The sequence below is a fragment of the Pseudorca crassidens genome, chromosome 8 (genome assembly GCF_039906515.1).
Source record: "Pseudorca crassidens isolate mPseCra1 chromosome 8, mPseCra1.hap1, whole genome shotgun sequence".
Classification (NCBI taxonomy): domain Eukaryota; kingdom Metazoa; phylum Chordata; class Mammalia; order Artiodactyla; family Delphinidae; genus Pseudorca; species Pseudorca crassidens.
In genome coordinates this window covers 43,470,567-43,482,143 of record NC_090303.1, presented here as the reverse complement: position 1 = coordinate 43,482,143, position 11,577 = coordinate 43,470,567, and the positions used below count along the sequence as shown (strand labels likewise).

At 38.1% G+C, this 11,577-nt stretch overlaps 1 protein-coding gene across 1 annotated transcript; it reads right to left on the bottom strand.

Annotated features, from left to right (window-relative positions):
* Positions 1-708: 708 nt before the first annotated feature.
* On the bottom strand, positions 709-7,757 carry NDUFA4 (NDUFA4 mitochondrial complex associated). Its single transcript, XM_067746292.1, has 4 exons — positions 7,598-7,757; positions 6,131-6,219; positions 5,373-5,433; positions 709-926 (listed from the first exon to the last, which is right to left on the bottom strand). The coding sequence occupies exons 1-4, from the start codon at positions 7,637-7,639 to the stop codon at positions 870-872; spliced, it is 249 nt and encodes an 82-aa protein (XP_067602393.1). The 5' UTR covers positions 7,640-7,757; the 3' UTR covers positions 709-869.
* Positions 7,758-11,577: the final 3,820 nt, after the last annotated feature.

Below are 11,577 nucleotides of genomic sequence, written 5' to 3'. Positions count from 1 at the left end.
TATGTGGAAACTTGATATATGACATGGTTAATTCTTGATTAGCCACCACTGAACCATTGAAATGTTCTGCTCATCTGATCATTTGAGATCCAGCTAAAAGGTCAGAGCTATGCAACAGGTAACATCAATATACACCCAAACATTTTCTCTTACCAAATTCCAATTCCACAGCCCATTCTTAAAAAGTTAACTCTCACTCAAAATTGCTACTAACATACTTTCTAGCCTTTAAAAACCTGCCAAGGCTCAGCAGAAGTTCTCAAGAGCTCTTCTTGGCCACTAGTTCCATGGTTAGTAGTGATGGACTCAGATCCAACTACAATCCCCAGCCAGACCACAGCGACTAACAACCTTAAAAATCTTCAGCAAAGAGAATGCCATGGTAAAAACCAGCATTAACAACTGCACATACTTCGACATCAGCCAGTAACAGAAATCTAGAGGTTTTCATTTTGCCCATGCCAAAGAGGCTTGAATAATCTTGCCAGTCTACATTTGATTTCCAGTTCTAGTTCTTAAATATGCCCTAGTGTTACCAATGGCCTACACACAAAATAAAAGTGTTTTATTAGAGCAGCTTAAAGTCTTATTTTCAAATTACACGAATACACAGAAATTCAAGAAACTCCTTCAATTCTAATAGTTTATTTCCTATACCCTAAGTTATAAAATTCAGAGTAGAGTTTCAGCATTAAATAGTGACACACATCAAGTTTCAAACTATTTATTAATCAGTGTAAACCCCATCACAATACACCAACAGGATTTTGTGCGTTTAGAGGGGAAATATTTCCTGGTTAAGTGGAAAATTGTGCGGATGGCTTCTGGAAGACCTTCATTCTAAGCAGCTTTATAGTGAAACATTTCATTTAGAAGTCTGGACCTTCTTTCTTCAGTTTGCTGTAATCTACATTCACTGAGTAGAACTTGGAAAAGAAAAAAGATATTTTAGATAATCAATCAAATACACAAAGATGGTATAGAAGTTTAAGATTATTTTTATTCAGCTTTCTATAGTAACAATTACAGACATTAATTTTGTATTAGGAATATTTAACAATATAAAAGTCATTCAAACAAAGACATTAAAATTCCAGTTCTTTAATAATGGTTTTGGTAAGGTAAAAATATTCAATCTTCCTCAGAAGAGCAGTAGTAGTATAATCTGGTAGAACCTATAAAAAAATTCTTCTATTTCAAGGTGAATAACTATGAATTTCTTCTGATATATACTTCCAATTCTTATGTTTTTACTTCCATCTCCACTACGTACACAGGTCACTCTCCAACAGAATAGAGAAATACCAGTTATCATCCCTATTTGGTTAGGAAAGGGCTATAAATTTAGATGGGAAAGATTTATAGCAATAAAGATTGGCTAGTAATATAAAGTAATACTTTGTTGTGTGTGTGTATCCATAATTTTTAGATACAAATTGGCCTGCTTTGATGGCTTTTCTGTCCATTTTCTCTCTCTCACTTAGACATTTCCTTAATTTCCTAACCCAGAATGCATCAAAATCAAATTCACACCTGACCACCTTTGGTACAAAAGCTTTTAAACAGTACAGTATTTCTGCTTTTAAATAATACTGTATTTTGCAAACTTTGTAATTTCCATAAATTTCCTTATATTCAACTTAAATTAATTTTAGAAATATATCTTACTATCATTACTTAAAATAACTGCCTCTAACTCTCAACAACTTAAAAAAAAATGATTTATACTTGCTACTGCTCTAGAATTCCTACTGAGGAAACATTAGGATTTATACATAAGCTAAGATTTATACATAAGCTATAATCTTGAGTGTACTCATTCTTGTGCCAAAGAAGACTGAATTGTGCTGTAGTTCCTTGGAGACTACATTATTTAACTCCAAAAGAACCAAAACTGCAGAATTATCATCATTTTCTTCAGTTTTTAAGGAAGAAGCTCATAAATCTGTGTCCATTATTTCTTCAAACCCTTTTCTTTATTTCTCCAAACATACCCTAACTTCTTTATCTCTAATTGAAAAATTCTTATTTTATTTGACTTTAAAAAAAAGAAAAATTCCCAGGTTGTGAAGCTTATCCTTGAGATACATACACAGACTTTTATCAAGTTTATAAACATAAAAGTATGAATCAGTCATAAAGCAGTATTTTTTGTTCTGACAGTGTTCTCTTATGAAGCAACTGAACTAGACAATGAGACTTAAAAAGAAACTAACTGTATCATCTCTTACATATTAACAAAATATTAAAGGGAATATTTATAAAAGGAACTGCAGGTTATATTTTAAGAAATAAATATTTGTTGGGCTCTTCTAATAGATCCCAGGCACTGTAGGCAGAATGCTTTATGTTTATCTTAATTATCACAACCTTACTCATTCTTACTTTATAAAAGAAGACACTGAAGATCAAGTTATATGACTTGCCAGAAGCAGGATCAAGCCCCTACACCCAAGCAGAGTGGAAAGGTCACAGGACCTTTGCTAATTTTCTCAACACTAAGCAGGTTTCTGATGTATTTGCTTTTATTCGGTTCCATGTGCCAGTATCAAAATACTCCGTTGAAGTAATTTTCAAATCTGATTTATTTTTCAGCTTCCATGTCCACATTCCTTTTCTCAATTTAATGGTGGCTACCTTTAAGTTTTTTGTAACAACAGCTGGGAAGGCACAACATATTCTGATCTTGGCTTTGGGGCATTTTATTCAGATGATGTGTTGCTAGGCCTTTAATGCTTAAATCCTATTTTAGTCACCTCTCTTGTTTGTATTAGTTAGCTTCTGCTAGATTGTGAAGTAGCAAAAAATAACCACCAAATCTTAGCGGCTTATAAGAAAGGTCTATTTTTCATTCACATTATATGCCATTTATAAGCTGACTGCCCTGTGTTCTCTTCATTCTAATCCTGGGCTGAATGAGTAGCCCTTAACTGTCAATTTGGTCTCATGACAGATGGAAAAGAACAATGGGGGAACTACACACTGGCTCAGAAGTGGCAGATAGCACTTCCCCTCACTTGATTTGCCAGAGCAAGTCACATGGCCAAATCTGATGTTAATGGGCCAGAAAAAAAATTATCTTAGGTGAGGGGAAGTGAATGATAGAGAAAGAATAATCTAGTCTACTAGTCTTCTAGTCTAGAAGCAGTAGTAGGCATCATCCACTCCAGGCTCACAAGCTTCTGGACCTGGTTCCCTTTTATTTCTGCTTGCAAATGTCCCAATTCTTCTAAACTCATCTCTTGGCAAGTAGAGCCAGCAACAGTCCACAAACATCCTGTTTTCCAAAAATCTTTTCTATAACAAACTCTTTAGGCAAATGGTCTTCTTTCCAAGTAACAGCAGGTGACACCTTATCAAATATTTTGCCATTACACGATTCATTTTTCCAGGCTCTAATACCAGTATCTTAGCTATTCACAGCCCAGTCTATGCTGCACACATTAGTTTTTTGTTGCTGCAACGTTCCATTTCCAGCTCACATGGCCTCATACTGGCAGGTATTTTCATGTTCCAGAACATGATAATAATTAGCTTCATTATCATAATCACCTGAGGAGCTTTCTAAACTACATACGCAGACTCCAATATGCTCTTTGGTGGAAGGACTAAAGGCCTGTTTTGTTTTCTTTTCTTTTTTAAAGTTTATTGGATGTGGAATCATTTTCTCCAGAATGGACTAAAATTTATAGGAGAGAAAAAACAGGATGCCTGTGTATCATTTTTTGAGTCAAAATGTGACACAGATTAAATGGTTCACTTCAGCTTCACCAGTGCATTTTTGTTTGTTTCTTGTAGCAAGATCAGTTTAGAGACTTGGAAGCCAAATTATAATCAGAAGGTTGAGTGGAAAGCTTGGAATCTGTAAAAGGTGACAGTTGTCTTAAAAGTTGTTGTCATCAGTAATGACAGCATCCATCTCCATCAAGGAGGTATATCTGCTAAGGGGTCCTGAACACTCCTCGGTCAAGACACCTCTTCTTGAGAGTGCTCAAAGAAACTGCTATTTTTTGATGAAGCAGCCTGGTATAATGGAAAATTCATGGCAAGTTATATACTGTAAATGGGTAAATTGTACCCATTTACATACCCTTTATTAGGGTATGAGAATCACACCCTAATAAAGCTGTCCCCTACCCTTTTTGACATTGCAAGGATTTTTTCTTTGTATGCAAAAATTTTACAGGTAAGTAAAGCTGTGTTTGGGGAATCCATGGTCTCAGATTTTCAACTACATGGATGGACCTTAAGGGCATTACGCTAAGTGAGATAAGTGAGACAGAGAAAGACAAATACTGTATGATATCACTTAAATGGAATCTAAAAAACCTGAACTTGTAAAAACAGAAAGTAGAATGGCAGCTACCAGGGGATGGGGGGGCGGTGGGGAAATTAGGGAGATGTAAAGGTACAAACTTACCACTACTAGATCAACAAGTTCTGGAGATTTAATACACAATATAGTGATTATAGTCAACAATACTTTATTATAAACTTCAAAGTTGCTAAGGAACTATCTCTTAATTGTTCTCAACACAAAAAAGTGATAATTATGTAACATGATAAAGGTGTTAGCTAACACTACTGTAGTAATCATAGCGTAATACATAAATGCATCAAACAACAAGTTGTACACCTCAAGCTTATACAACGTTGCAGGTCAATCATGTATCAATAAAACAAATTAAAAAAAGTAAATGGCCTCAGTCCATGAAGTCATTCTTTGGAAGAGTAGTTTCACAAACCAGTTTTCCAGAAAGATGTTAAAAAGTTTATCTAGAAGGTTTATGGTAAAATATAAGTTTCAACTGATTTTCATTTCTTCCTACTAATTCTCAGCTGAAATATGTCAACCATACCAAGAAGAAAGAACAGCCAACCAAACTAGCCACTAGATTAGTGCTACTCAAAGTGTGGTCCATGGACCAACAGCATCAACATCATCTGAAACCTTATTAGAAATGCAAATTCTCAGCCTCCGCAACAGATCAACTGAATCAGAATCTCTGGGGATGGAGCTGAAGAAGAAGATGCCTATGTATACTGAGGTTTGAGAACCACTGCACTACACTACCCAAGAACAAAGAAAATATTAAACAAGAACTATACTCTTTTTTTTCTTAGTCGAATCAGTACAATTAAGACATTATCTTCATTTCACATACGGAGTCTAAAGCCTGTGAATAAAATCCTTAGAAAAAATATTTATTAGAAAAATATGCCATTCTAATTTCACAGAACAATCTAGCAATTCTTCTAAGTTCATTGTAACAGAATCTTACTTGCAGATCCAATTTCAAAAAGAACCTACCCCATGACAAAGTTTATTAAAATACAATTTCCAGCAATTTTGAAGCAATTTTGTAGCTTACCTTGTACTGATCATTGGGACCCAGTTTGTTCCAGGGTTCTGGGTTATTCTTTTTGTCCCAACTAAAAGAAATAAAACATTATAACTGTTAGAGTAATAAAACACTATTTAAAACAGTCTTGTACTTAAGAAGCTAACATTTCAAATATATCAATCCCACCTCCTATCAGGTGAAGGACGGTGTTATTTTCATTATGGAGTTGAGAGGATTCATAATAAGCAATCTCACATAATCAATCAGAAAAAGGTACAACACAGAGCCTCTTGGGGCAGTTGTCCTTGTCCCTATCCCTGTCACAAAAAAAACTTTACACTTGGCTTTTACTAGTGTTTTCTATTTCATCAATGAAGTGATATATAGAAAACTGCATAGAAAAACAATGAAACAACCTTTTCCATGCCTGTTCTTTTACAACTTCAGAAAGAAGCATTCCCTATTGTGGAACACAGGCAAAAAACACTTAAACATACCAGCAACCCTGACTGTTTTATAAAAAGTTATTATTATCTCGATCCTCACGTTACAAAATAGGTATAAGCAGTTCTACTCAACCAATGAGAAAATGAGACTCAGAGAAATTTAGATAATTTCATGAACCAGGAAAAGTAAATGACAACAGTAGAACCGGGATCTGAACTTACTGTATGACAACAAATTTCAGGTTCTTTCTACTACTTGATGCTGCCTCCCTAAAAAGGCTGTGGCTCCTGAATCAGTTTGATAAACCATCAAAGTTCTAAACATTTTCAAGCACTTACCTGACATCTGGATTGAACAACGCCAGGCGCAAAACATACAGTGCTGCTCCAGTACCTCCCGCTCCAATAAATAGGAAGAGGGGGATCAACTGGAACCAAAAACAAAATAGACAAGAATCAAGAATCATCTTCAAATACCTACATACTGATAAAAATAAACAGAAAGACTACAGTAGTTTCTACACATTGATTTCCAAGTCTCAAGCCACCTTTTTATTTTTTTAAAAACTTTAACAGCTTTATGGAGATTTAATTTACATGCCATAAAATTCATTAATTTCAAGTATGAAACCACCAATGATTTGTAGTAAATTTATAAAGTTGTACAACCATCGCACGATACAATTTTAGAACATTCTCATCACCCCAAGAATCTCTCATGGCCACTGCAGTCACTCCCCATCCCCCCACCCAGCCTCAGGCAACCACTAATCTGCATTCTATCTCTATAGTTTTACCTTCTCTTCAAACGTCTTTTTAATCTTGTCTTAAAATTTGAAAAACTATAGATCTCATATTGAGATAAGATTTCTTATAACTACATTCAAAAGAAAGAAATGTAATTTCCAAAGGATGTAAAGATAATTCTGGTTTAAATGTAGAAAAAGTTACATTCAAATTTTAAATTTTCCCAGAAAATATATCGCCTTCTTCACTTAATATTTATACATCACTCCCATTAAATTTCCCAACTCAAGGCTTGCAAAACAAGCTCTTGGCAAATGACTTAAGCTTGCTTCGATACAGACGTTACGAAAAATAAAAATTCTGTTAAATAAAGGGTCTGAATGAGCAAACAGAAACACACCTATTATAAATACCGGTTTTACGCATAATCTCTGAAAACGTACTGCTACCAACGCTTAATGCGTCGTTAGGCAACTGGGTTTAAGATAAAAATTAAATACTGCGTAATTGATTTTTAGGGCCACAGCACGTTTATATGCAGGGAAAAATGTGAGATTCAAAAGAACTCAACTGCGATTAAACTCCACACTACAAAAATCCTCCCAAATATCAAGACGTCCAGACAAACTGAGCATTCCAAGATCAGGGACCTTCATGTTTGCCTCAAAGCCTCATGGTGCAATGCAGTGAATACGAGACTCTAAACAGCACAACAAATAGGGTGCCTGACCTTTCCTGGTCTTTAACCCACACAGCGCACAACTATCCCTCTTGGTCCGACCAACCTGCAAGAGGACGCGCGCCCACCACACTGTTCCAACATTTTATTTTCCTCGAAAGCGTCCCTCACCTTCCGTGTGCCAGGCCAAACCCCGCAATGCAAGGCCTGGAAGGTCAGAGCTCAAGGTCTTGGGGCAACCAGCAGAATATGACAAAGTGAGACAGGGTCCAGCACCGAGGAACGGTAAAAGGCTGCGAAGGAGAAAGCTCAGGGGAGGCAGCCGCAACCCGACACAGGATGCACAAGTGAAAACACTGGGAAAGGGTTTAAGAACTTACGCTAGGATGCTTCTTGGCCTGACCGATGATCTGGCGGATCATGGCTGCGGCAGAAGCCTCGAGTCCAGACGGAGAGAACGACAAACTTGCAAAGCCCGGGACTGAACAGCCTTCGCGCCGAGGAAGGGCGGACGTCCAAAGTCAACCAGCACCTCCTACCTGAAGGACCCCTGCCTCGGAGGACGGCTTGCGACAGGAGGGCCCGGATAAAGCTGTCCTAAACAGTGCCTGCTTTGATCCAGCAGCTCTCGCGCCCGCCTAACCTGTCCAAACCAACAGCGTTCAACTGCAAAGTGAAACATTCTCATTCCTATGCTACTCATACTTCTGATGGGTAATTTTTTGCGTCAAAAGTAGAATCCTCCGATTCACTACACAGGCACTTGCTCGGTAGGCCCCGTGTTTAAAGAGAGGGCGGACAGGCGGACGCGCGGGCCTCGTGCTCTGCGAGCCGGGTCCTTTTACTAGCCTCCAGGGAGCCGGGTCGGCGCGCCGAGACGCTGGGGACGCGCGTGCGGGTCGGGCGCCGGCCGCTGTAACCGCCGCTGAGGGAGCTGCGAGGCGCCTTTGGCTGCTGAGCGCCGGGCGTCTGGAGGGCAGGTCGAGTCTCTAGCCGCCGAGGTCAGCCACTGCGGTTTAAAAATACTGCAGCTGCTTCCTGTCCTTGACTGTCGTTTACGGGCAGAAATTAGAAACTAGTAAATGACTTAAAGATGGCAGTTGTCCTGTCACTGTGATCTGTAAACAGTTCCTGAGCCTCGCTTAAGTGTTCAACGCTGCAAAGACCTTTGCGACATTGCCACTATTCTCTCCCCGGGCCTGAAATTGAATTCTAAAAATATGTTTTTATTGGTCGTGTCGCTACACATAATCTTTTCCTGTACCCCAATACAATTGTCATTTATCTGTTTGTTTTTGTTTTTTAACCCGAAAGTCTTCCCTGAGACGGGCTTTAGTGGACACTCTGAACCCCCTCCAACCCCATAGGTAACTTAAAGCATCAATCAAATGATCACACAAGTAATTGGGCCTGGAAAGAATAGGAAAAGTCACCTCTGAAAAAGTAATGTTAGACCTGAAGGAGTAGACATTAACCGAGTGAAAGGAAGGATGTAGATATACAGAAGAGAGGTAATAGGAGTGACGGTCTGAAACTAAAGAGACTTTTTTGAGAAGCTGAAGGAGGTCTATACGTATGGTTGGAACTTGGAAAGCAAGGTGGGAATCAGATCTGCTGGACCAATGGTCATTTACACAGCATGGGTTTTATGCTGAGAGCATTAGGGAGTTAAGCAAAAGCAAGATGTTGTGGTTTTAAATGATTGCCTGGTCTATGAAGAATGAATTCGAGGAGATAAACATGAAAGGGGAGGGACTGGTTAAGGGGCCATTACAATAGTCCGTGTGAGATAATGGTAGCTTGGACTAGTATAGGGGATGTGATGATGACGAAAAGATTCCAGAGATATTTAGGAGGTAGCACCAAGACTTGGTGATTGGTCAGACATAGGGGAGTGGGAAGATGGGGGAGTCCAGGATAGTTTCAGAGGTTCAGTTCTGGCTGTGTGGATTTTGATGCCTATTATTGAGATAAGAAACAATAGAGAATGATGGATATGTATTTATGTAAAACCCAAGTGGACTTCTGTAGGGCAGAAGAGACATATAAACTAGAAGAATACATTTAGGACTCTATTTATTTATTTATTTAAGCCCACCACGCGTCTTGTGAGATCTTAGTTCGCCAACCAGGGATTGAACCCGGGCCCTCAGCAGTGAGAGTGTGGAGTCCTAACCACTGGACCACCAGGGAATTCCCTAGGACTCATTTTATTAATAGGAAATGAAGTCATGTGACTGAATGAGATTGTTTAGGGAGAGAAGGTTGAGTGACAAGAGAGACAAAGGACGTGGAGCTGGGGAATGCCAATATGCAATGCTTAGGAGAGGGAGATATGGCTAGCGAGGTAGGAAAAAAATAATAAGTGGTGATTATTAAGATGACATGTCATGAAGCTTTTGAAGACTGGTGTCTTTTTCATTCATTCAGTAAATCTTTATTAAGTACGTACTCTGCATCTGGCACTGTTCTAACTAGGGAGATAGCAGTGAACGAAAAAATTGTTCCTCCCGAATGGAGTTTACATGCTGGTTAGGAAGACAAACCATAAACAAACAATTCAGATAATTTTAGAGAGTAACAAACCAATAAAATACAATAATGAGAGAGAAGGACATGGGGGAGTGGAGGAAAGAAGTTTACTTTAGTGAGAGTAGACATGGAAGTTTCCTCTGAGAAGGTAATATTTGAGCTGAAACCTAAATGAAAAGAAGGAGGTAAACTGCTGAAGATCTGAGGGAGGAATATTCCAACTGTCAAGAAAAATGGTTTTGAGATTTTAAAAAATAATAAATAAAATGCTCAAGGGAGGCCAGTGTGGCTGACCCATAACAAAATGAGATCAGAGAGGTTATAAAGGTCTCTCTGACATTGACCTTATAAACTATGGTAAGGAGTATGGTTATGTTAAAAGAAAATATCAGCACAAAAATCATAAAAGATACTTAGAAGTGAACACAGAAGCCTGATAGCAATAAGTATAGGTAGGCTTTCATTAAAGAAATTAGAAGCAGAAGACCTTTCCTTGCAATATTTTATTTTTAATGATAACACTTGGTAATAAAATAAGTAGGCATACAAGAATGCCACTGTTTAAGGGGCCATTGTTAATAAGAAAGTAAAATCCAGTGGCTTTCTGTTAATAAGAAAGTAAAATCCTGTGGCTTACTCTTTTGTCATTGACCTAGTTTCTAGAAGTAACAATAATATAGGTAGTCAAGTGATGCCTTTGGAATTGTTAACAAAGCAGGGTTAGAGAATATAAATGTCGTTAAAAAAATTTTTTTTTTGGCCATGTGGCTTGGGGGATCTTAGTTCCCTGACCAGTGATTGAACCCGGCCCTCTGGCAGTGGAAGCATGGTGTCCTAACCACTGGACCGCCAGGGAATTCCCTAAGTTGCATTAAAGATTAACCAAAATGTCCAATTGTAAAAGTTTAAATTTTGCACATTAAAGTTAGGGGAGTCTGTGAGCAATATTTTAAGCAGAGATTGGAAGATTAGAAGTGACAGTCTGGAAAAAGAAGCCATAGTAGAATATACATATTGTAAAAACAAACTTTAGCTTTCGAAGTAGGATTGGTATGTGTGGTAGATTATATTGTGTACAAATACCTGCTGCCTCTCCCTGGAAGGGGATATCACTTACTTGCCTCATTAATGTCAGGCTTGATAAGATGACTTGCTTTATTCGCAAATGAGATGTGAAAAGTAGCCTGTGTCATGCACAGGCAGAAGCTTTAAGAGTCAACAAATGCCATGTTCTGTCTTTTCTCTCTGCTACAAGATCAGCAGTGTTGTAGACAGAGCCTTCTGTGTCAGGCTGAAAACTACTTGAAGCAGATATGTTGCTGACCTACGGTGGACATGTACTGAGAATGAAAAACAAACCTTTATTGTTGCAAGTCACCAGATTTGAGAGTAGTTTGTTACTGCAGCATAGCCTAGCCTACTGTGACTAATACAGAATTTGGCACTGAAAGTGTGGTGGTGTATTATCATGATAAAAATCCTAAAATATATGACATTGGATTCAGGACCCAACAACGTGTGATGAGGTAACTATTACCACAGGCTAGAAGGATGGCAATCTTTATTATGCAGTGCTGGAACATTTTGTGAAATAATTCTCAATTAATTAGAAGGCAGTTAACATCCCTGATGAACTCAGAGCTCTCAGTGAAATGGCAGGCAAAGGGTATGTTAGGAACATGTATCAGTTACTATTCTCAACAGTTGACAAAGTAGTGCAATAGAAAGAAGGACTCAGAAAATAAGTGATCCGTTTGCAAGTTATAATGATAGAGAATGGAGCATCTAGAAAGTTAGAGAAAAAAAAAAAGGGAGATTTGCTTCCATA